The sequence below is a fragment of the Rhopalosiphum padi genome, chromosome 1 (genome assembly GCF_020882245.1).
Source record: "Rhopalosiphum padi isolate XX-2018 chromosome 1, ASM2088224v1, whole genome shotgun sequence".
Lineage (NCBI taxonomy): Eukaryota > Metazoa > Arthropoda > Insecta > Hemiptera > Aphididae > Rhopalosiphum > Rhopalosiphum padi.
This window is the reverse complement of record NC_083597.1, coordinates 84,849,423-84,874,010: the sequence shown is the minus strand read 5'-3', so window position 1 is coordinate 84,874,010 and position 24,588 is coordinate 84,849,423. Positions and strand designations below refer to the sequence as shown.

At 25.8% G+C, this 24,588-nt stretch overlaps 1 protein-coding gene across 2 annotated transcripts in view; it reads left to right on the top strand.

Moving 5' to 3' along the window:
- The window catches only part of LOC132928203 (lachesin-like), a 146,382-nt gene that overhangs the window by 91,440 nt on the left and 30,354 nt on the right, over positions 1-24,588 (top strand). For both annotated transcript variants that reach the window (XM_060992736.1, XM_060992819.1), the window contains exon 4: positions 11,963-12,121. In XM_060992736.1, coding sequence (XP_060848719.1) covers positions 11,963-12,121 — 159 coding nt within the window. The remainder of the gene's footprint in view (positions 1-11,962; positions 12,122-24,588) is intronic.

The window sequence follows — 24,588 nt, the reverse complement described above, 5'->3', positions numbered from 1 at the left end:
TATGGAAAGAAAATTGTTTCTTTGTTGTACTCTCTGTCAGATTTTTCTGCGGCGTATACAAAAATTATTTTGTATACTATTCGTCACAAGTGAATAATATTATTTCGTATTATAACAGAGTTTTGTACAGTAAATATTGAAGAAAGAATTCATTTTTATTTAGATTTCATCATAGTATTATGATCAATTTTATATAACCTATGGTATGAAAATATTCATTATTTACGTTGTAAATAAACTATAAAGTCACTGCAAACTATCCACTTGAAATAAAAAATAGAAACAACATATTATAGAGCTTTAAATATTATAAACTTAAGCTCACAATAAATAGTGCAGATACTATACTTATGAGGAATATAGCTTCTACAGATAGTGATAAAGAAATTTAAAACTTAGACGTTTCTGATCATGGTATCAATACGATTTATGGTTCGTTATTATTTAGGAAAATGGAAGATAATAGAAAAAAAACTTTTTAGAAGTATGTAAAAATAGAAAAAGGAGATTTGGATTGAATAAATGAAGCAAAATAATGAAATTAGTTGTAAAAAAACTAACAAGTACGCTTTTACTGAACTTTATTTAGAAGCTATTTTAGGAGTGATTAATTACATATTATATTATATTATATTATATGAGCTATTTATCATCTAATTCTTTAAAGAATAAACAATTTATTTAAGCCTCAATGAACCCAAAGCATTCCATGAAACCAATATAGAAGTTTAAAATTAAGGTTATAGTAAACAAATATGTTATTCATTATTTTATGATGAATTTAATGACTATTAAAGAAATCCATTTAAAATTTGACATTTTCAAAACTAAATATCATATAATAATCGATTAAATTATTTAAAAAAAAGTTGAACGAAAATGTTGTCAATTATATAATAAATAGGTATTAATATTTTAGCAAACTAGTCAGAAAACATAAACTTGTTCATCGGTCATTAAATATTTTACGGCTGTTGATTTCATTTAAGTGCATTTTATAATTTACACCAAACATAAAAATAACTAGTAAACACTCTTTATAATGGTCCATTACATGTTTGTCTATACCATATTGGATCCTTCATCACAGATTGGATTTATTCAAACAATAGAAAAATATATTTTTGTTTGTACGAAACTATACACACATAAGCGCTCTTAACTTTACCGATCTGCTAAACAAAACATGATCTATACAATTTGAACAAATGTGGTTTGTAGTTTCGCTGTTCCAGCGATGCAATATTTTAATTTTCTAAAAAAAATTAAGGTACCTAATTCATTAATAATTACTTATATTAATACAATTCTGATACAAAAGGGAATGAAAAATATCTCGAAAGACTAGAAAGATCCCATCTCGAATAATAAAAGTTATATTTTCGACACATACATAATTGAATAAAAAAGTAATTTAATAATTAATTTAAGATAATACTATAGAAATAGAATGTTTAACATTTAATCAAAGTCGTGTACACTAGCTGTATAAAATCATGTACACACATCAAGCAAGTCAATATACTTACATATATAATATGTATATATTTGCGTAAACTGGTTTTAAATTGAGTACGGAAAACTGTGGTTGGTTTCAAAATCTCTCATCTGATATTTGGTGTTAGTTCTTACTGTTTTTAAGTCAAATAATAAAAACATATTGACTCCACTTGTGTTTTAAATATCATGCACTTTATTTGTTTTGAATGATCTAAACACAATTATATAATATTTTATTAGCGTGTTGTCTATTAATGCCATATTACGAGTTCAATTTAAAAATATAATAAATTGTTTTGTTTTATGGATTATAACAGAATCGTTACGTATAAGACCAGACGACAAAATTATATAATTCAGTGACAGCTAGAAGATATTTTATAGTTACAAAATCGTAAACGGGGCCTGTTAAATGTTGAATATTATATTATTTTATTCTCACTGATAGATGTCTGAAGTTGAAAATAAAATATACTTATTATACAGTATACGATAATACCTATAGGTATATAAGTATATAATAAATATATACCTTTATAATACACATTTCAATTTCCATTTAATTTCGCATGGAAAGTCCTTTAAAAGTCTAAACTTTATAACGGCGAAGTCGGAAAGTAAAAAAAAAATAAAACGAAAAAAAAAATCTCATTTGAAAGGGAAATCTGACGGTCTTTCTGAACGCATAATTCGATTATAATTCTGGTGAAATATAAAAAAGACACATAAAATATCCTACGTGGGTGTAGAAATATAATTTCACACAGATTGTCTTCTACGGCATACATTCTATGATTGTTTATTACGTTATTTAAGATCTTATGAGTTCGTTTGTAAAAATGTCCCTTTTTACGAGAATCATCGATTCTAATTATGTTATTCATAGAATGAAGTAGCTATAGGTATCAAACAATCTTTAAGACTCAGAAAAATGAAGGAAAAAAATGGTCACAGAAGTATAGTATTATATTAACAATGTATAAGTTATAAGTAATATTATATTAAACTCCAATACCTTATTTAATAAGATTTTATTAATTCGTATTATCTGTTTGTTATTACTTATTTACTATTGTGAGAGATTTTCTAGTATATTTTAATATAATCATAATGTCAGGAAAAATATTGCAAAAATTAATTTCAGCTTTACTATGTCATCCTGGCAACATGGTAACGCAGCGTCTTGTCAACCTTCGACATATTATTATACCTGTTTGACAAGCTATGGGTTTTTTTCCTGGTTTATTGTCATTTTAAACTTTTAAAGTCTTATTTTTTCGTAATATCAGCGTTTTCTTCCACACTAACATTATAATATTATCTGTCCATTTTGACAATCGATCGAACGTCACTAAGATATACCTATAGGTTGAGCTTTTTATTCGGAAATTGCATCAATATTTTCATATACCCGTATACTTACTTAACTATTTTTCGTTCTAATATTAGCCATATGATTTAATATCCATTTGTATATTGACTATGAGATGTTAAGTTCAGTTAAAATATAAAGCTCGTACATTATTGTAATGCAAGTATGAGAACAACTTATTTTGTGTTCATTTATAAAGAATTTTGACCCAGCAAATAATTTTCATTAAATTATATCGAAAAAAAAACTGAAAAACTGAAAACTTTTTACTTATAAATAAATCAAAATATTTTAAAAATTATCATAGTATAAAAAATGATAACATAAAAATTTTGTTAAAATTAAAAATATCTAGTTTTTTGTTTTTTGAGGAAAAATAAATATTTTCCTATATACAATGCTGTAAAAATTTTAAATACGCTCATAAAAAAATCATTTGACCTATTTTTCTTTAATATGAGCAATGAACATATTATAATATAGTAAATTATGATATATTATTTAATTAATGCAAATAATTTATTTATAAATGGTGTTTATTAGAGGTATAGCGAGGTACATCAGTGCTCCTAGCCATTCACGTATTTGGATAATTTTAAATGTTTAACCCCGGGGCCTCAATACAAACTTTTTATTTGGTTTCAAAAAAAATATTTTAAATTGTTAATTTAATTTTTTTTAATTATTTTTTTTTTAAATTTGTCAACAAACAATAATAAAATGTTTTTTACATTATTTTAATTCCAATTTTATCGATAAAAATAAAAATCAACTATTGGTAATAGCGACTTTATAAATACCTACAGATATTTTCATTTTCACGTATAATTATTTTATTAAAATTTAAAATACAACTTATATTAGTATAATAGTAGTGGTAAATGTATTTAATTTTATATTGTAACAATAACAAACGCTTCACCGAAAAATATTTTCTAGAAAAATATTATTTTCATAAACTTACAAAATATAAATGATCAAATAAAATTTTAATGCGAATAGGTAACCTACCAGTAAATATGAATATATTGACTGGAATTAAATTTTTATTCCTATTTTTAACTTTAACATGACGTATATTATAGTTAATAATAATAATGCAAATCAATATTCAAAACTATTTATGACTATCACTCGACGCGATATTATAACGTCATATATTTTATATTGGAAGCATTTCGTAATATTTGTATACTAAATAATATATTCCTATATTGTGTACTATTGAATGGTAATCTTCCTTGAATAGCTTAAAATTGCCCTATATTTATGGCTTATATTAATATATAGTATAACTATTTTGCGTATATTCTAAATACAATGTATATAAATAATATTAATAATAATATAAAAAAAAACATTTAATTTTGGCTTTTGCGCTTTGTTTTTTTGCTGCGCTCCTGGCTCGAGCCAGTCTCGGAAAGCTTTAACTACGGTTCTGGTGGTTAGATTTTAAAAGCGATTTAAGTAGAAATTATTGCCATTGATACTATTTCATCTCATATTATTGTCATTTAAGTTAAATGTAATAAGAAAAACATTATGCTAACTACGAATACAGTGAAATACAAAGTAAATAAGTACCAGACTTAAACGAATTAAATATCACCGTTGAGACGTATAGAAAGCAAAATCAATAATTTCTCCAGATAATTAGATTTCTAATTTGTGCTCCAGATGCCTATATGACTATTATACATTTTAATACTTTATTCATAATTAATTGGGCATGGATCAATTGCGCCTAAAAAGAGTTTAATTTCGAGTCAGTGTACAAATTTTCGTTCCTTATATATTTTTAGGGTCGGTGTACTATTTGCGCTCGGTATATATTATATGGTCAGTAGGTATACCAATTACGCTTGTATTCAAATTTATCTACTTTCAAATACGAAAATATTGTTGTTCGATCTAATTCTATCAAAATCAAAATAAACAATCTAAACACTAAAATGCTTAAAAATTAAAAACGTATTTATTGATCGATTGATTACTATTACTGATCATAATATAAACAGTATCGGGTATTTTATGAAACTTAAGTATTATCACGCACATTTGATCACACAAATAAAGTAGTTTGTCAAATGTGAAGAAAACAAATTATTTATTCACACTATAATATCATGCATTATTACTAGCAAAAAATCAGTTAGTGTATTCATTTATTATATAATTATAACTAACTAATAGATTTCCTTAGGTATTGCAAAATGTTTTGAGCACATTTGGTATATAAAAAAGTAATTTTATGCGCAATTGGTAAACTGGCATTTAATCATATTAAAAACCACATATCGGCCGTTTACAATCCACTGTAAGAGGCACAAAGTTATTATAATGATATTATTATATGACGTCTTACTATTATAAGATAATGCACTTAAAAGGCCGCCAAGGTATTGGTTGCTTCCGTCTATAAGTGGTGCGTAACATAACACAATTACGTGCAGCAGTTCAATTTTAGTTTTGTTAACCATAATATTTGAGTAAATTATTATTTCATTATTTAACAGGTATAATGTCACTGTTTAAATGATTTTTTTTTTCAATAGTTTAATTTTAAAACATGTTTTAAGTGTGTGAAATAGTATACAATACTTATAATATTTTAAGATTACAATATGAAGAAAAAAAAACATCCAACAAAACACGGAAAATGTTCGTTAGGTACCTATATACTCGTAGTTTGATATTATATCAATTTATAAGTATTTAAAACCTACGGGACTAAACGTGAACTGCTGAACTTAAATTTGCTATTTTACGCACTTTCACATCGAATAGAACTTATATAGGCGTGGCAGACGCTTAAACATTTGACTTTGTATAAATTATTTGGGATTTTTATTGTATAGGTATGTTAGAAAAACTTTATTAGTTTTACAATAGTGTGTGTGTGCGTGTGATACAATGCGTAGTTGTTCACTGTTCGATGATATGTTTTATTGTTCTCAAATTGTTTCCCGCGGTATAATACATCTACAAGCGAATGTAAATTTAATGTAAAACGCTGGTTGTTTATTTGTGTTTGGATCGAAATTTCCGTATTACCGTTACCTATCTCTTCGGCGCGGGATAAATCCCGATAAAAACGAATACATTTAAAATTCCATATCGAACACGAATTCCGCGTAGATCTGCTCTCGGCGAACAGAGATTAATATTCTAGAGAATCAAATAGATAGTACGTATTTTACACACCTGTCAAACTTATCTACCCAAATCTAAATTCCTACGAGACTAAGTCTCGCCGGTGCTACGAGACAAGTGTCCGACGATGGGACTATGCAATATATACAATAGGCGACTACCTATTTAAAGTTCAATAATATTTTTACGAACCACTAAGGATTATAGTAATCTACGCATGCTACCATATTATAATATGTTATTACGTGATTATTTTTGAACGATTATCGACAATTATTTTAACTGTAATATTGAAAAATAATATAATTAATTAGGTATCTTTATATTTTCCAAATCGAAATTTTTCTTTTTCAATCCTTCGTAATAATTTTGATACGTATATATGGTTTGACATAGAATAAGATAAATCTTTATTCAAAATATTATGAATTATGTCGTATTTGTTTTTTTTATCTTCATCGAATGTAAAGTTTCAACAACAAATCAATTTATTTAATTTGCCTGAGGTTTTAATGTTACAATGCAATATAGTTGTATATGTATTTTTTTTTATTTACTTTTAAATTTATCATGCAAAAAAATGAGCTTTCATAAAGTTCATCATCACCATCAATTTTCTGTATTACCCGCATAGTATAATATCCTGGTTGTCTGCTGCATAACCAAGTTATTTTTATCCATATAAACTCGTATTTTATCTATTTACTTGGTAAATCTTATGACCTTTTTACATAATATTAACAATAATCAATTTGATTTATCCATATATGATTAAAAATAATAGAATTTAAAATATATATATTTTCTTATTTTATATTCATCAAAACAGTTCGACACAGTTTTTTGGTTTTTTTTTTTATTTAGTTATAATAAATTATCATCTGTATAATGTTGAAACCTTTTTTTCCTTCAGCAATGTTAATATTGTATAATTATTACAATTTTTAAGTTTTATAATTTATTGTAACGTTACAAAACATAGATTGTACTATGTAATAATTATTGTATCCAAAAATATGATTTCACAGTTCTCTGTAGAATCATAAATAAAATTATGATCATAGTGTGATCATACTTGTTATTATTATAGTTTAATTATAGTTTAGAAGTTGTATAATACGTCACTTAAATGCTTGATAAGAAAATCATATACAATTAATTTGTATATTTTGTATGACATGATGTGAATGATGTGATATATGATATTACTGTTATTAGATAATTGAATGAAACACGGAAAGTATGATATTGCACACTTTTATGGTTAGAGCAATGTTCTTTAGTAGCAATGTAACTGGTAATTCAGGTTGGGGGGACAGTTCCAGGGATTTGATTGAGGTAAAGAGATCAATTGAAGTTGCTTAGTTTATACCAGCGCCAAGTACGACATTTTTATACAATGAAAAAAAAATGTTTGCAACTTATAACTTTTATAGAGTAGGTACAATTTTGAAACTTTTAATTTTTGTAAGGGATCACTTGATACTTATTGTTCAATTTTGAGTGGCGTATTAAAAAAATATAAATATATAACTGTTGCTAATTGAATTAAAATATATTTTAAGAAATTTAGAGCTTGAGATAAAACTTATATCATAATAATATAATAATGTAGTTTTTAACTCTAGATGCTTATTCAAGAATTAAAAGTTTTATTTTAGAAATGAAAACTGATTATTTTTCAATAATCTGTGGAGAATTTCACTAGAATGTGAGTGTTCAGTAGATTAACCACAATATAATTGTTCCAATTATTAATTTATTTAATTTTCAATAAAAGACTTATTATTTATTTATAGATTAACTAAATTAAAAGTTTTTATTGTTTTAAATATGACACAAATATCTATAATATCTATAGTATATTTATTATCCTTTAATATTCGTTAAATATATACATTTGAATATGTTTTTTGATTATTATTGATAGCGTTGTATGTGTTAAATATCAAGGAAGAAAAAATAATTTATATAATATATTGTTATTTTAAAAATTACATTTCATAAACAAAAGTAATATATTCACAGTCATTTCTGTTTTAAAGCACATATCTACAGTCCAATTTCCTAATGAACTTTATTTTGTATGTAAATTACAGCTTATATTTTGTGTTATAATTTTATTTGTTCTAAAAATTGGAGATTACCATTTTTTGTGGTGTTTGATTGAAAATGTCAACTTAAATTATAAGTTAAAATGGTTTTACATCTATAAACATAAATTATAGTGTTTTAAAAGTTATATAGTTTTACTTAAATGAATTTAATTTACATAATTATTTATTGTTCTACGGTAATCATCTTAAAATCAATTATTTATCATAATGCTGATTAAAATACTTTATATAATATCAATATTGTTAATTATTTTTTTTTAAATAATTCTGCATATTTTATACTTTATTTTATCTATTTTTCATTTAAAAGTACAAATAAATAAATCCGGACCTTAATAATAAAAACAACACACATATTACGCGATGATAATAATATTACAATCGAGTTAACTAAGGGGCTCGTTCGCAACCCACTGTAGCAGTGTAACGGAAATTTTTTTTTTTTACAAATCCTATGTATATACATATATTATATGTATGTATAATGCTACCTAAAATTATATCATACAATATCGTAAAAGAATAAAATAACGTCGTACGGAAAAGTTATTTTATAGGATCCGCAAAAACTGTCGGTGGGTCGTGGGAGGGGCGGGAGGGAACCGAAAGACATCGCCAAACAAATAGTACGACGACGATATTCGATCGTAAGCAGCAGACTATATGTGTATTGTATGCACACGAGGTAAACCCCACGACGAGGATGTGATACGAGAGAGGGTATTATGTATGTGTATATATAAATTCATACATGCTAGATCACAAAAAAAGAGATCATTGTGTGTTCCATGGTCGTAGTTCCCTGCCGGAACGTCGTGTAATAATATTATGTGCAAAAAACTTTTAGCGACCCGACCGACGAAAACGTCAACCAGCGTTTGAGTTTCGGTGTTTTTTTTATTCACATAAACATATATATATATACACACTTTGTTTTGATTTTTTTTCTTACGCCGTCGACCACTGTAACCCTTTTTTCCAGCTTTTTCACGTCGTAGACGTATCCGGATACCACTCCTCCCGACCGCATCCGCGAGGGCGATTCAAATCCGATATCATATCACCACCGTTTGTCCGTCGAAATGTCTGTCGGCGTAATACCCCGTGTATAGTAAGTTTTATCCCCGACGCGTGGCGAGCATGCACACACATATACCCGATGTCCAAAAACTCCCGCAGTCAGCACGGTCCTGCGGAAACGACAAAAAATAAAGAATAAATAAAAACAAACACACACACACACACATGTTCTCTGGTAACGATCGAACGTACGAGACAACGAAATAACTGCACGCCGTCCTGACGGACGTTATCGAATTTTTTCACACCGTATCACAGGATACTCTGCAATCTGGGAAAAATAATAATGTACACCGAAAACTGCCCGTCACCTCGCTCCCGCAATATATTGTCATAAGAGATAACAATACAAATCCGGATGTTCGACAGCTAGCCGATGGTTTTTTGTTTTTTTATAGTATATAATATATTGTATAAATTTTTTTTTTATGTAGGACCTTCGCGAAGTGGAATATTGTGTCATTCTCGGTGCGAACAACGATTGGTTATTAATTATTAATAATAACTGTTGTCGTTTTAATACCGGCTATTGTTATTCGAAGTATTTTCCTTACATATTTTATAGCTGTATGATATAGCGTTGTAGCCGGTTGAAAGCGTAGTCGAATATTTTGGTAAAATTTTCCGGGAGCGATAACGCTTAAATTGCTTTACATATACCTATACCAAACGCACCAGTCGCCAGAAATCTGATTCGTCGTCACTTCACTCTGTGCACTATTGTAATTTCATATTACTTTCATATTACTACACAACATGTTATAATCCAAAATAAACAATAATTAGCTATGTAGATTAATATTATATAGTTATTATAGTCTGTAAACAACACGTACAAATATAATATTATACCACATAAGCAGGATTATTGAACCCCTTGGGATTTATAGGAATACTACATTGCATATTATCTGTATTGAATATAGTAAATCATATCTTAGTAGTATAGTGTATACAAATAGGTACATATTATTTTTTAAATATCAAATTTTCTTTGCGTGTTTTGCACATATTAAGAAATAACTATCGTATGTATTGAGGGCAGAGGATTGGCTAAGTTATATAAACGAGCCATTCACTTCCTAGGATAGGTTTATAATCACTGATCTAGCATTCATATTATTCTGTAAGTTAATTATTTTCTTAAATCTTAGATCGTGATAAAGTAAAAAAAAAAATTTTAATAATAGTCGTTCTGAGTGAATTATTAACTTCTGTTTAGTTATAATAATTATGTTTTATATATTTGATATTATTTTTTTAAAGGTAAATTATTCAAATTTTTTTCTGAAATGTTGTGTTCCATTTCGATTTCAACAGTTACAATTAAAATGTATAAAAATTATCTTGTTAACATTTTAGTTTTTTATAATTTAGTTTGAAGTGTTCTAAGTACCTGGAATAAGGGGATAAAACATTCATAACAATAAGCCTTATATTATTAATATAATGGATGCACTCATAACTAAGTAAGTTTTTATAATAAAAAAATGCATATCTCTTATACACGTTTAATAGGATGCTAACAAGTTTCGTTAGGAATATGCACTTATTCTCATCTACGTTGCATAAGCGTATTGTCAATTGGTATACAGTCTGCAGATACGTATGAAATACATTCTCTACAACATTTAAAACTTTTTTATAATATTTTTCTCTTATAAACTTGTCTTTTTAATAAGACAGAATTGGTAATGATTTTTGTACCAAAATATGTAATAAATACACCGTAATATTATTTGCAATATATGACTTGACAATTTTTATTTATTGATATTTAATAATTACTAACCATAAATAGTGATATATTTAAAATTTACAAGTTATGTTATGTTGATACAGTTTGAGTTATTTCAAAAAATAATCTGTATAACTAGCAATCATATACTAGGACCCATTTTACAATATATTATATTATATATGCATTTATAAATAGATAATAGTATACATTTATTATAACTATTATAAATATAACATATTCATTTTCAATTTTTATTTATTCATAATTCATATAATAGAATCCTTGAAAAATAATCTATTAAGACAAAGAAAAAGTGAACAAAAATTTGTTTCCTTTAAAACATTTTAATGTACAGGAGTCGGAGCTTTAAAATTATCCACGAGGGTCCGATAAGTTTAAATTAGTATATCCCTACAGTTACCTATATTTGTTTTATTTTGTAGAACTGAAAAGGATATTAATTTTTTTCTATTATCCATTATTAATACAAAACGCATAATATATTATATAATATACATATATCAGTATAATTTGTAGTTTTTTATGGAAATAAACCTATAATAAATATCGAAACAGAGGAATCCTTAATCATAATAATTTTCACATAATATATTTGAATTATATTTCTTTTTAAAATAGTCTCTTATTATGATGATACACATTGATCATTTAACATTTTAAAGAATGCCAAAAAGTTAATCATTTAAAAATGTTTTAAAAACTAAAATACAAATTTATTATTATTTAGAGATAATAAACTATCTGTCTGAGTCGAGATATCTATAATCATATCATAAAGAGCTTTTTACTTGGTAATTAAGCAGTAAATATATAAGTTATTGCATTATTTTATATTATATATCTTGATTTGAATTTTTTTTTTTTTAAATAACAATTTGCTAACTCAAAAAACAACAATTTAAAAAACTTTAAAAATTGGAAAATATAAATTTCTCGAAATAAGTAGGTAATTAAATATTTTTTTATTTTAACTTACAGTACCTCCGGATATATTGGATTACCCGACTAGCACCGACATGGTAGTGAGGGAAGGAGGTAATGTCTCGATGCAGTGTGCTGCTTCCGGATTTCCCAATCCCAGTATCACTTGGAGAAAAGAAGGCGGACAGTCGATATGCTTAAGCCCCAATACCGAAGGTGAGTCGTAATAAATATAATTATTCAATAAGAACGTAAAACACTAAAAACCATCCAATGAACATATTATAAATCGACAAGATATTTAAAAATATATATTAAAAATATAACTTTTTCTCAATTAATATATTTTTTTTACAATTACAATTTTAATAAGAAAAAAGGTAGAATAATGGTCAGAGTAAATAAAATAATATCCAATTACAAGTGAAAAAAAATGAAAAAATGTACAGGTAGGAAAATATTTTATAATTTATTTAGGTATATTTTGAAGTGTATTTTTAACATTAAAACATAACCTATTGCGAGTTATTGGCTATTCTTAATTTGTCTTTGTAAAATTATGAAAAAGTACTTGTACGATCATTGTTACTGACAATTAAGTTAAAATATATTCTAAAATTTAAAAATATACCTACCTACTCTAGTAAAATAATTGTATATTATTATTTTCACCCATCAGTCATTATGAATCATATATTGATAGTTGATACATAAAATAATATGATAAATTTATAAAAATATGATTAAAAGTGAATTGTGCCAAATTTCCATTATCTAGAATGTGTACTTGATCATAAAATTCACTTAACGTATAAAATATCAAAATATGTTTCAACAGTAAAAGGTAATTATTGTCCATTTAGGATTTATATGAATTTAAATTGTATCATAACAACATAATAATATGTGAAAACGAGTATAAAACACTTACGAAAAAATATATTAGCATTAAATAACTCTGAATTGCTATTATTTATTTGAAAAATTCAAAAATTCGAGAGAATAAATATTATTATTATTTAGAATTAATTAAATGTGCATATTATCAACGTGTATGAATGAATATCACTGACAATGGATTGGATAAAATCGTTCACAACAAAAACACGCTCAATAATAATTTATTACCAGTGTGCCAAAAATATGAATACAATATATTTTGTTACTTCTTAATATGCTACGGTTGTTCAATTTATGAACGCGAGTTAATCGCTCAAAATGTAAAGGCCACTAACTAGCCTTCTTGATATCGAAGTATTCACATAAACACTATTCGTTTTCGATGTAGATAATCTTTACAGGTAATATTATGTATGTTGTATACAATTATACGAAAATAACGAAATATGTAACGTATATCTAACTTTAAGTTTTCAGTTATTTAGTATTAAAATATCATCGAATTTCATTAGCACTAATAATACTATAATATAACTTATACCTACGCATTTTTTTTTTTTAAATACATTTTCATTAAAATTATTTGGATTATGAAAAAAAAAACTACTCATGGATAATAATTGTAATAATTTGAACTTGATAAATTGTGTTATTGACTATGTTTATGTTCACCACTAGAGCTACAGCAACAGCATAATACAATATAATATTATAATATGACACACATAATATAGTCAATTAATGTGCGTTGTTTACTATATCGATTTTCGCAACACAATGTCTTCTTAAGTTGAACCGATCATTATTTAACATGTACGGAACTATAATATGCTGCATTCGAGTCCTCTCGTGATATAGTTTAATGAGACAATGGAAAATACATCTTGGCGCGATTTCGCATCATGTAACAACGTTGAGCTTGTTACGAGCGCTGTTTTAACGTTTCAAACGCATGTATACGTCCCTTTCTTTATAGCCATATTTTCATAACAATATCAAGACAGTATGATGACGATAATAATAGTAATAATAATACTCTTTAGTCTCGACTTTTGACTAATAACCGAAATAACGACATCAAAAGTTATATATCCGTATTATAATATTATAGTTATGGCCCCTTGGATATCCCGCCGTCGTATAGGGTGGAAAAGTAAGGATACCAAATATAAATATGGTACAAAGAAAACTATCCAGAAAAAAGTTCAAAGTTATTCGATTACCTAACTATTTATTTGTGCATCTACTATAATATAGCAAAACGAACAATTTAAATACTATAAAACGATACACATTTTATGGCTCTTGCAACGAATTATTTATTATTATTATTATTATTATTTTTTTTTTTTCATAAAACAAAACGGAGTTTTTTGGTCGATATTTTTACAACTTGCCTATATTCACGTGCATAAATAATGCACAGTATAAAAATTTGAAATTTAAATTCCATAAAATATATCGATTAAGTATAAAATACGTAACCCAGATAAAGGTAGGTAATGGAAATTGTTCAACAGTTCTTTTGCCGTAATGTCACAGGTCACTATTTGTTTTTTGTTTTTTTGTTTTTTTTTTTATTATTATTATTATTATTATTTCATTTGTAGAACAAATCAGTGAATGACGTAGATTTATCGGCAATGCCACTGTAGACTTACATGAGATTAATGGAACTTTGCTCGTATTACATTTTTAGCTTCGTGTTTACAGAGTGAATGCCGTTGCGACCGCGAGTCGGTTTGGTTCGTGTCGTGTTAATAAATATTTAATATGTTGTGGGAAATGGCGTTTGACGGAATCACAATATCACACCATACATATTATAATAACATTTTAATATACTTTAATGTAGCATTTTAAACAGGTCGTACGTGATTAGTCTCGTATATAATATATATATATATATATATATATATATATATATATATATATGACGGCGTGTACTGCAATATACGGTCTGAAACGCTTAAACGGAACAACGAATGTTAAACAATTTGGTTTGTATCCAAATCTGTTTATTCATTGCAATCGTATTTATTTGATTGCTGATTTTTATGTAAGAACTTTCCATTTGGTAGACATGCAGTTCGGTCTTAACACTTAAATATTAAAATACCGTTTGACAATTATTGTTGTTTAAAGCAAACACGTATTTAACATTTATAATTGTGATTTAACAATTTAACACACTTAAGATATTAAATTTTATAATAAATAATATATATTTTTTTTATTGGGTTGCAAAGCTTACTAAACATTGGAATTTAATTTAAGCTATTCTTATTACTCATCATTTAATTTTAATTTTTTTAATATTACGAGTATTAAAACAAATATTTTCATAACCTGTTTACTATACATTTAAATAAGTGAAGTAACTTTTTACATTTATTTAAATATTTCTTTAAGAGCTTATATACATTTAAAAAAAATACATACAATTTTTTTTTGAGTATTAAAAAGAAAAATGAAAATATATTTAATATTCTATGATATGTAACTTCGTCAAGCGTATTTATTCTATCTATCTATTTTAACTAATACTTATATCATAATTTAATTCAATTTATGTAGAATATTGAAATATTGTAATGTTGACATAGTATAAATTATTTATCGAATTTTTAATACTATACTTTGTAGAAATCAAGTAAAACTAACACAAAAAAGGCTATTTAACACACATGATACAAAATACTTCAACCCACGACCCGTCTTGTCATTATTTGCGGCCCGCGATCACATTTGAAGTATAGCATGTATCTTTTCTATTTCACGAATGAAAATTGTCAAATCGAAAACTAAAGCCCGGTTAACTGACATTTACTTAGGAAACTCGCTGATCGTCTCAGATCCAACCAAATATAGAAAAATTAGTTAATGAAAAACAATGTCAGTTATCACACTAAAAACAAATTAAATAATTTGTAATTAAAAATTGAAATATATTAATCTATTTATATATTATGTTTAAATAATAATAGTTTGTAATTTAAAATGTAATCGTAAAAATTATAATAATAAAACTGAATTTTTGTACAAAATCCATATTTTTACTATAAATGGAGCCCGCCAGATTTGTAGAAAATAATATATGGCTTGCTGCACAAAAAGACCGAAGCCCCCTGATTTAAACTCTGAAATATATACAATATTCTACATTTATATTAATAAAATTATCGATTTGACGTTTTGTTATTACTGAAATATTATTATATAAAATTAATATTAAAAATAAGAAAATGTAAAAAAAACACTGCGTAGATGTACGAATAATCTATCTCGGAAAATGTTAATGGAGAAAGAGGATGGTTTTTTAATTGTTCTTTTTTTTACCATGTTGAAAGTTTGTGTTTTTTACAATATTGTTCATTTTTACCATTGCGAAGTTCGATAGTCATAATAACAATATATAATAAAATGTATTCATAAGTATACTTTCTAATTATTTGTTTTCCCATAATATTGTAAACAAATCCTAATTATTTTATCTTCCTATTTAGTAATTTTGAACTGAATCCTATAGGTTTTATTTAAAATTCGATTATCACTAGTATTTTGATTTGAAAATTAAGACTATGTTAGTACTTATAATTTATAAGTCTTAAAATGTGATTAATATATATATATGTGTGTTATTTTTCTGATGGTATATTATTCCAACTAAAAAAAAAATGTAATAATAATTTATTTTGTACTATATTTACAAGCACCTATCCACCCCTCGTTAGTCACCACAAGATATTTTAATACCACACACATGTTAAAAACGTTTGTTTGTTTGGAGGTAAAAACATATGCACCTCCATTAAAAAACAATTGTTGAATATTAATGAAAAATATTATATTATTAACCTAAAATATAATAATATTACATAATCAGTTATATTATACATAATTATTTGAATGTTATACCTTAATTTTCACAATTATTATAAATATTATTGCGTGGTAATTTGATTTAAGAATATATTTTGTTTATAAAAAAATGTGTAAAACATTAATAGCCCGTTAAAATGATTAAAAAGTATTTATTAGCTTCTTTGAATACTTTTTGAAACTCTACTCAAATGTATTCAACTTATTTAATTATATTCAAATTCATATAATGACATTTAAGTAATTCTTATATAATGAACTATTAAAGCTGTGTTATTTACATTCAACGATTTTCATTCAAGCAAAATATTGGCTAAATTATATTTAATATAATTATTTTATCTCCATAAAAAGTATTTTATAATTATATACAATTATATACCCATAAAATATTTTAAAATACATTTTTTTTTAGTCTTTGTATCTCATGATTATTGATTGTATAACCAATGATAATACCAATTACAGTATAAACAATTTATACTAGGTATTGATACATTAGAAATAGTGAAAAGTACAAAAATAGAATAATTTATAAAATAAGTAAAATCATAAATATAGATACAGCATAATTTAACACACACACACACTCGCACGCACGCACGCATATATATATAAATAACAATTATAAACTAAAATACTATGTATTTTAAAATTTAAATGTTTTAATAAACACTTTAGGATAGATGTTAAAATTCATATCAGTAAAATAATAATGGAATAAAATCAATAAAAATAACAATTTAAAAAACGAAAAGGAATTCAAAAGATAAATGAGTGAGAAAAATTTAAACATTATTGATTCTTTCGCTGAGATGTATGCGCATTTCTGAAACACCTAAATAATTATTTTCTCGAGCATAAGCCTGGTATTATTGTAACGTTTCTGAAAGTATTTAGACTTGAATATACAAGGATTTAGTTTAACGTTGAATTTGTTTTTAAAATGTAATGAGAGTTCTTTTTATAAACTACCTACACATTTCGTAATTGATGGTGTAACTTTATTTCGCACACAGATCACATTTCAGCTGGTACGTCACGTGGGTACCTATCACACAATTGCGTTAATTTGATTGGCGTTGACAGTCATGTTAGATATATCGTAGGCGTCAACATCAGTTGATTTTTTTAAACAAAAATACATCAGAATATTTTTACATTGTAGGACTTTTGAAATCCATAAATAGGCTGTGGGTTTTCGAGGTTCAGTAATATATGAGTTAAATTTTCAAATAAAAATAATGATACACTAAAATATTTTTTATTGATTATTTTAATAATCTCTTAAATAATATCTTTATAAGATTATACAACTGTACGAGATATGTATTATATAAACATGTAAATGTTATATTAATGTGTTAACATTACATTAATTGAACAATAAAAATACTATAGTATTAATCAATAGCTATATATCGTCAAATTTATAGTTGATAAAATATGACGATTATAAAATATAAAATTCGTTAAAATATAAATAAAATTATAAAAAGTGTATTACTATAATGCTTGCCGCTTGGATTCGTACAATTTTATTACACTTGTATCAAGTGCACACAATAAATGCATTGTTATTGTATCATATAATATTATCGTCGTCACGTCTTGTATTCCGTTGCCGTTTATACGTTCGAAAAAGTTATCACGCCGTCTTAAGCATTCAGTCTTGCGAATGAAAATAGCCGTCGTTAAAAAATGCACATTAAAACTACTTCTGGATAAGAGCAGGTAACAGGCACTCTGCTACCGTAAAAATTTAATCAGTGACAATCACTCGATGAGTTCGAGCAAAAAAAAAAAGAAAAAAAAAACCAGTTGTGACCACTGGAATGACCAACAGAACGTTTTGTGGTGATGATAAATAGTGTATCATCGAATCAGTGAGTTGGTAGGTGATGTTTAAAGGAGACGTGTCGCGTGCTAAGGTTCGAAAATGACTAGTCATCTGGAAAACGGACAATATCATGCCAGAGAAACGGATAAACCAGTTTCAAATAATGTTTTTATTTCGAGTAACGTTAGATTTAAGTCAAGCAATGCATATGACATCCACCCTGTTACATGTATTGGTACTTCTAACCCACCTATATACTATGCTCGTGTTACTTATGGACAATCCTCTAATCATGCAATTTTCTCATAATTACCTTTTAATACTAAAACAATGATAACATTTTTGGGAAAATCAAATTCACATACATTTTCTAATATTAATATTCATCAAAGTGATATCCAGCTTTTAAATAAACAAAATATATGACCAATATAGTATCTTTAAAAAAAAAAAACTTTTATCTTGGTATTCAACGCAAAATAATCACGAAATGTGAACTATTCTATACCTATACAATAAAAGAATTGAACTTTCGTTTATAGCATAAACTCATTTTATCTAATACCTACTGACATAATATACATTCCAGGTTATAAATTACATAAAAACTAACCATTCATAAACTACCTTTCGAAAAAAAAATGTTAAAAGTCTTTGGTAGTCAACGAAGCGAGAAATTCAATAAAAAAAGCCACAACCCCTCCAATAAGGAAGCTTGATGGAAATTTTGCCTCATCTGGCTATGAGAATGAGTTGAGTTATTTAAATATAAACTTTATAATATTTTACAACGCTTTGGTTTATAATAAATATGCCAACTTAAGCATTAAATTACTCATGTACAAATTGATTATAATATAAATATACAAACGGCCTCAAAATAAATTGCAATTGCAATACGTCCAATATTAAAAAAAAAATTTAACTTAAGAAAAATAATAAACTTCCCACCTTAAATTCATTTTGAATCACACGTTTCACACAAATATACATCTAAAACTGTTAGGAGAAGAAGAAAAACATGAATATAAGATATTCCAAAAAATCTTGATATGTATACTAATATCTCAATTATTCATGATGATGAAATTCCTATTGTAATCCTCCAAAATGACTGAAGTAAAAATGATGAAAACTTCAAAAGCTAATAAAATTATAATGCGTCATAATTGGATGGCTTCTTCCATCAAGTAATTATTGCACTGTCGTATTAGGTATATTAATATAAAATGTATTCTAATCGTCACTTTTTTTCTATTATTGCGTCCATTGCACATTTCACATATATCTCTTTAAATATTTAAAAAAAAAAACAATTTATTCCTAAATACACAAACGCATCCTTAATGCTATACTATAACCTCAAAACTATGGTTACATATATTTAAATACCAGAAATCCACAACCAATATTATATATATATATATATATATATATATATATATATATTTAACACCTAAGAACTATCATAATATTTTTGACGTCGCCTGTTATGAACGATTTTCATGAGACGTTGTTCTTTTCAAATGTATATAATGTTTGACTTTTTTTTTATTATGGTTGTATAGTGTATACTGCAGATCAATTGAGGATTTGATAGAATGACCCAAAGTTAGCGTCAAACATCAATTACCCTTTTCCGCTACTAACGCAGAAATAAAATATCAGGGTTTGCTAAAGCCCGTCCGCAAAACGTGACGAGTAGAATGTTGAAATTTTGATTTTTTTTTCTTATAATATGTCCATTTGTCCGTGAAAGTGGCACGTAATCACCACTGTGTACATCCGTCTGTTATTTTTGACCACCATTTTATACCAAATTCTGAACATCATCATACGCATAAATCATATTTTCATATTGTACGTGCAAAAGTAACTCAATTATTTTGACGAGAGCTTTAAATCGAACATTGAAATATAAATAATGAATGTATAAAATCTAGTCGACTATAGCTGTTGATTTCTTATTAATAATAAATCTTAATATCACATACTATTCTTATTTTTGATTAATTAAATATTCTCTCTGATAATAATTAGTATTAGATAATTTTCGAAAACGATACTTCAAACATAATTATATTATTTTGAAGTTAAAAATTCGTAACTTATAAGTACTAGAATACTAGATTATTATACTATTATAATGATGTTATTGAGTTATTTATTAATCATACGATTTGTATGGATTTTTTAAAAATGAACTGTAGCTACATTAAACATTTTAGTTTATACTATTTATATTAATTTAAATTTAAACTATTTCTAGATTTGTTAGAATATTTTTGAAATCATAGAAAATATTCTATTAAATACAACTTAAACCTAGGTATAATAATTTCTTCTGATGTTATTTATTATTATTATTATTATAAATATATATTTTTTACATTTTAACTAAACTGAAATTTAATTTTTATACATTTTTATATAAAATCCATTAAATGTATTTAAAAACTGCACTTCAATATAGATAATTCCTGATAAAAAAAATCAACGTGCTCAATAATTTTTAATCCTTCGTCATAGTATAATATGAATTTAGTATCCAAGTTGTATCTATTTATAAATAATAATTGATAATTATATAATTTAAGTGACAATTATATAGTGTAATGGAGATTTATTATACAACTACAAGTTACAACATATATATTTCTACACAAATATGTGATTTACTTTACTTTGATCACAATTCCTCCTCCTCCTCTTCTAAAAAATAAAAATAAAATAAAATAAAAATATAAACTTGAATACAGAGCGACCGAGTAAGATATTATTTTTTTCGTATTGTTAGTTTTCTGGTTAGGTCAATGAAATTTTACTTCACTTTGTTTAATTGGTGTAATTTATTAATCAGTTGATACTAGTTGTAGTATACAATAACTTATAAAAACACTATTTGCTAAAAATTGCAGTGACAACAATGTTAAAATTAATTGAGTTTAATGAATCATTTTTCTTTAAGCGTAACATACCCATTATAGATTATGTCAGTAATTTTGTTTGACGAACATGTTGGATAATTATTTAGTTTAAATTTTAATATATATATAAAGTATATAAAATGATTAATTTGAATAAATAATAGATCGAGTAAAAATTATACTGTGCACATTTGATGATAATTACCTGTATTAATACCGTATTTGTGACACATACATTATTATTATTATTTTATTTATTATACGGAATTCAGGGAATTGACTAAATTAGAGGATTTAACAAATAATAATGATCTACCAAAGTTCTTACTGACGTAGATAACGTCTGAACGCGTGTAATACTTTTCTGGGAGCCAATTATTATTAATTCTCTCGAACACGTACAATTATCTCCAATATTCCTGACATCTCTTTCCTACTCGTATATACGTTCTCACCTGTAAATTGCTTCTTAGTCGTAATTGAATACGGCTGCTCGGTTCCTATTATAAGCTACTGACATAACATTTAACGTTTAATAGTGATTATATAGTCTTTAAGCAAACATTTTTATAACGGAATAAGAAATAAATAAAAAATAATGACGATGATGATGATGGTCTGTCGTTGGAACAACGGCCATTAAAAAAAAAAAAAAACCAATTGGAAGTTGTCTACGAATATTATACTATAATACAACAATTTTGTTACGAATTCTTACATGGACAATTTTGTCTATACAAACTTAAAGTGTCTACACACTGCGTAAAAAAAAAATATTATCATAATACGCGTCCCTTGTGTGTGCATGACTGTCATAAACTAATCTTTGTTATCCGCAATTTATTTAACCATTGTTTTACTTATTATCGAAATTTATTTATGTATTTTCAACGATCTATTAGTGGCTGCATACGAACTTAGTCACATAAAACATTTTAGGATTAATTGAGTCGTAGGTTGTTTTAAAGTATCTATATTATACTAAAATCGAGTCCGTGTTTTAATACTAATTGAGTCACGTCAAACTTTTAAAAGAAAAAAATTCAGATTTGATTTTCTTAACAGAAAATGTTTTTTTTTTTTTTTTTTAAATATTTTATTTATTATAATTTTGTATAACAATGTAACAATAATTTAATACACATAATTTAGATGTTGCTTGTGTATAATTAAATGAATATAGGCGTTGATAAAATTATATTTTTTATATTGGTAAAAATGTATGTGATGAACATATTGTATAAAATGATATCAATGATATCACGTAGTCGTCTTCATATACGTATATTATGGTTGGTTTTATATTTTTCTCAAAATATTCCCCGGACTCAATAAGTATATTATTATTTTCCTGTTTAGGTATTGTTACTCAATTAGTATACCTACAGCGCGTTTAGTTGCTTATGTGATAGATAATGTATGTTTAATTCATGTAATATTTAGTTATAATATACTGCTGGCCGTTTAAATTAGTCTAATACCAGCTTAGAAATTAAAACTATTGATTTGAATGTATTGAATTTTTTTTGAAAAAATTCAACATTTTTTTAGAATCTCTATGATTTTTTTTATCATTAAATACAAATTTTATTGTTATTTATGCATCAAACAACAAATTATTTTGAAATCTAAAGATTTCGTTAAAAGATTCAAATTCAAGTAGCCTCTTTTCTAAGGTATTTTGGGAATCAATCTTTGAACAAATTTTGGTTGTAAATATATTTTTATTTATTTCTGAAATGGTTTTGATTTTGAAAATTTGCTCATCGGGTTTTTTTAAACATTTATTCAAAAATTTATTTTTAAATATCTTTTTTTAAAAAAAAGGCCTATAATAAACCCAAATATTTGTGTAGAATTAAAATTTAATAATTTTAAGCAGTTTATTGTTCAATCAGGCATTAAGTTTTAAATAATTGGTTTTAATCGGTTTTACTACCATTGTCCATCGAGTACTCTTTAGAAATATCAACCCTCTTCCATAACGTCCTTAAAATTAAGTATATAGATGTATATTTAAATAATATGCATTTTTATTAAAAATCACTAAATTCTTTCCTGCGTTAATTTTTTGTAACACAATAATATCACGATTTATTCGACGCCAAAAGGTGTTTCTTTTATTTTTTATAAAATAAAAAACTAAAAACAGTTAGTATGTTGTTATGCTATTTTTACGCTTTATAGACGCCCAAGTACCGAAATTGCCTATACATTACGCCGAATAACAAATATTATTATTATTAAAAACATAATACCAAAAGTTTACTGTGACAATTATACTATACTGCAATATTTCAAACGAAAACCTTACATACAACTTTGGTTTCATACGTGTGTATTTTTTACTCAAAAGTGTGCATTAAAGTATCATCATTATATTTTATTACTGTTCAATTTGTTCTGTGCATGTGACTAATCCACAGTACTTTATAAGACGTTTAGACGTTTATCGAATTAATTCATATTAGTAATTTATGTTTTAGTCATAATTTCGTCTTAACTAAAACAATAGCATTGTTATTTCTTACCTCGTTCTACCACAATGATAATAATAATGACAGGTTACCGACGACAATTCATAATAACATTATTCACGGTAACGTTCTACTCGGTAAAATTGATTTCGTTGTAAAATGCAAGATACTTATTTATAGAATATTATGTAACACCTTATGATAATATATTTGTATAAAATATTCTTCTTATTACTATTATTATATTTTAACTCGTTGAAAAAAATATATTGTTTAACGGGTATAATTTTGATATTAAACCGACAGAAGTATAAGTGAACGCAATGAGTCGATTTAACTCTCTGCGGCGGACGTGAAGGATGATGCTACTGAAGTTGCACAGTATTATACTTAAGGATAGACACGTTAAAAACCGAGTACATAAAAAACGAATCACACGTTCATACCGGTTTATTGGTTTAAGCACTTGCAGCGGGTTGAATGCATTTATATTGCACAGCATAAGTGGTGTTAGAAATGTGGCTGCTTCCGAGAGTTTTAATGAGCGAAGACGATGTGCTGTTATTTTATTATTTCTTCATAGACGAAATCCCGTTGATAGCAATTTTTAAATTAGTTACAGTCGTGGTGCGGGTAGTAATATTGGTGCATATGTGT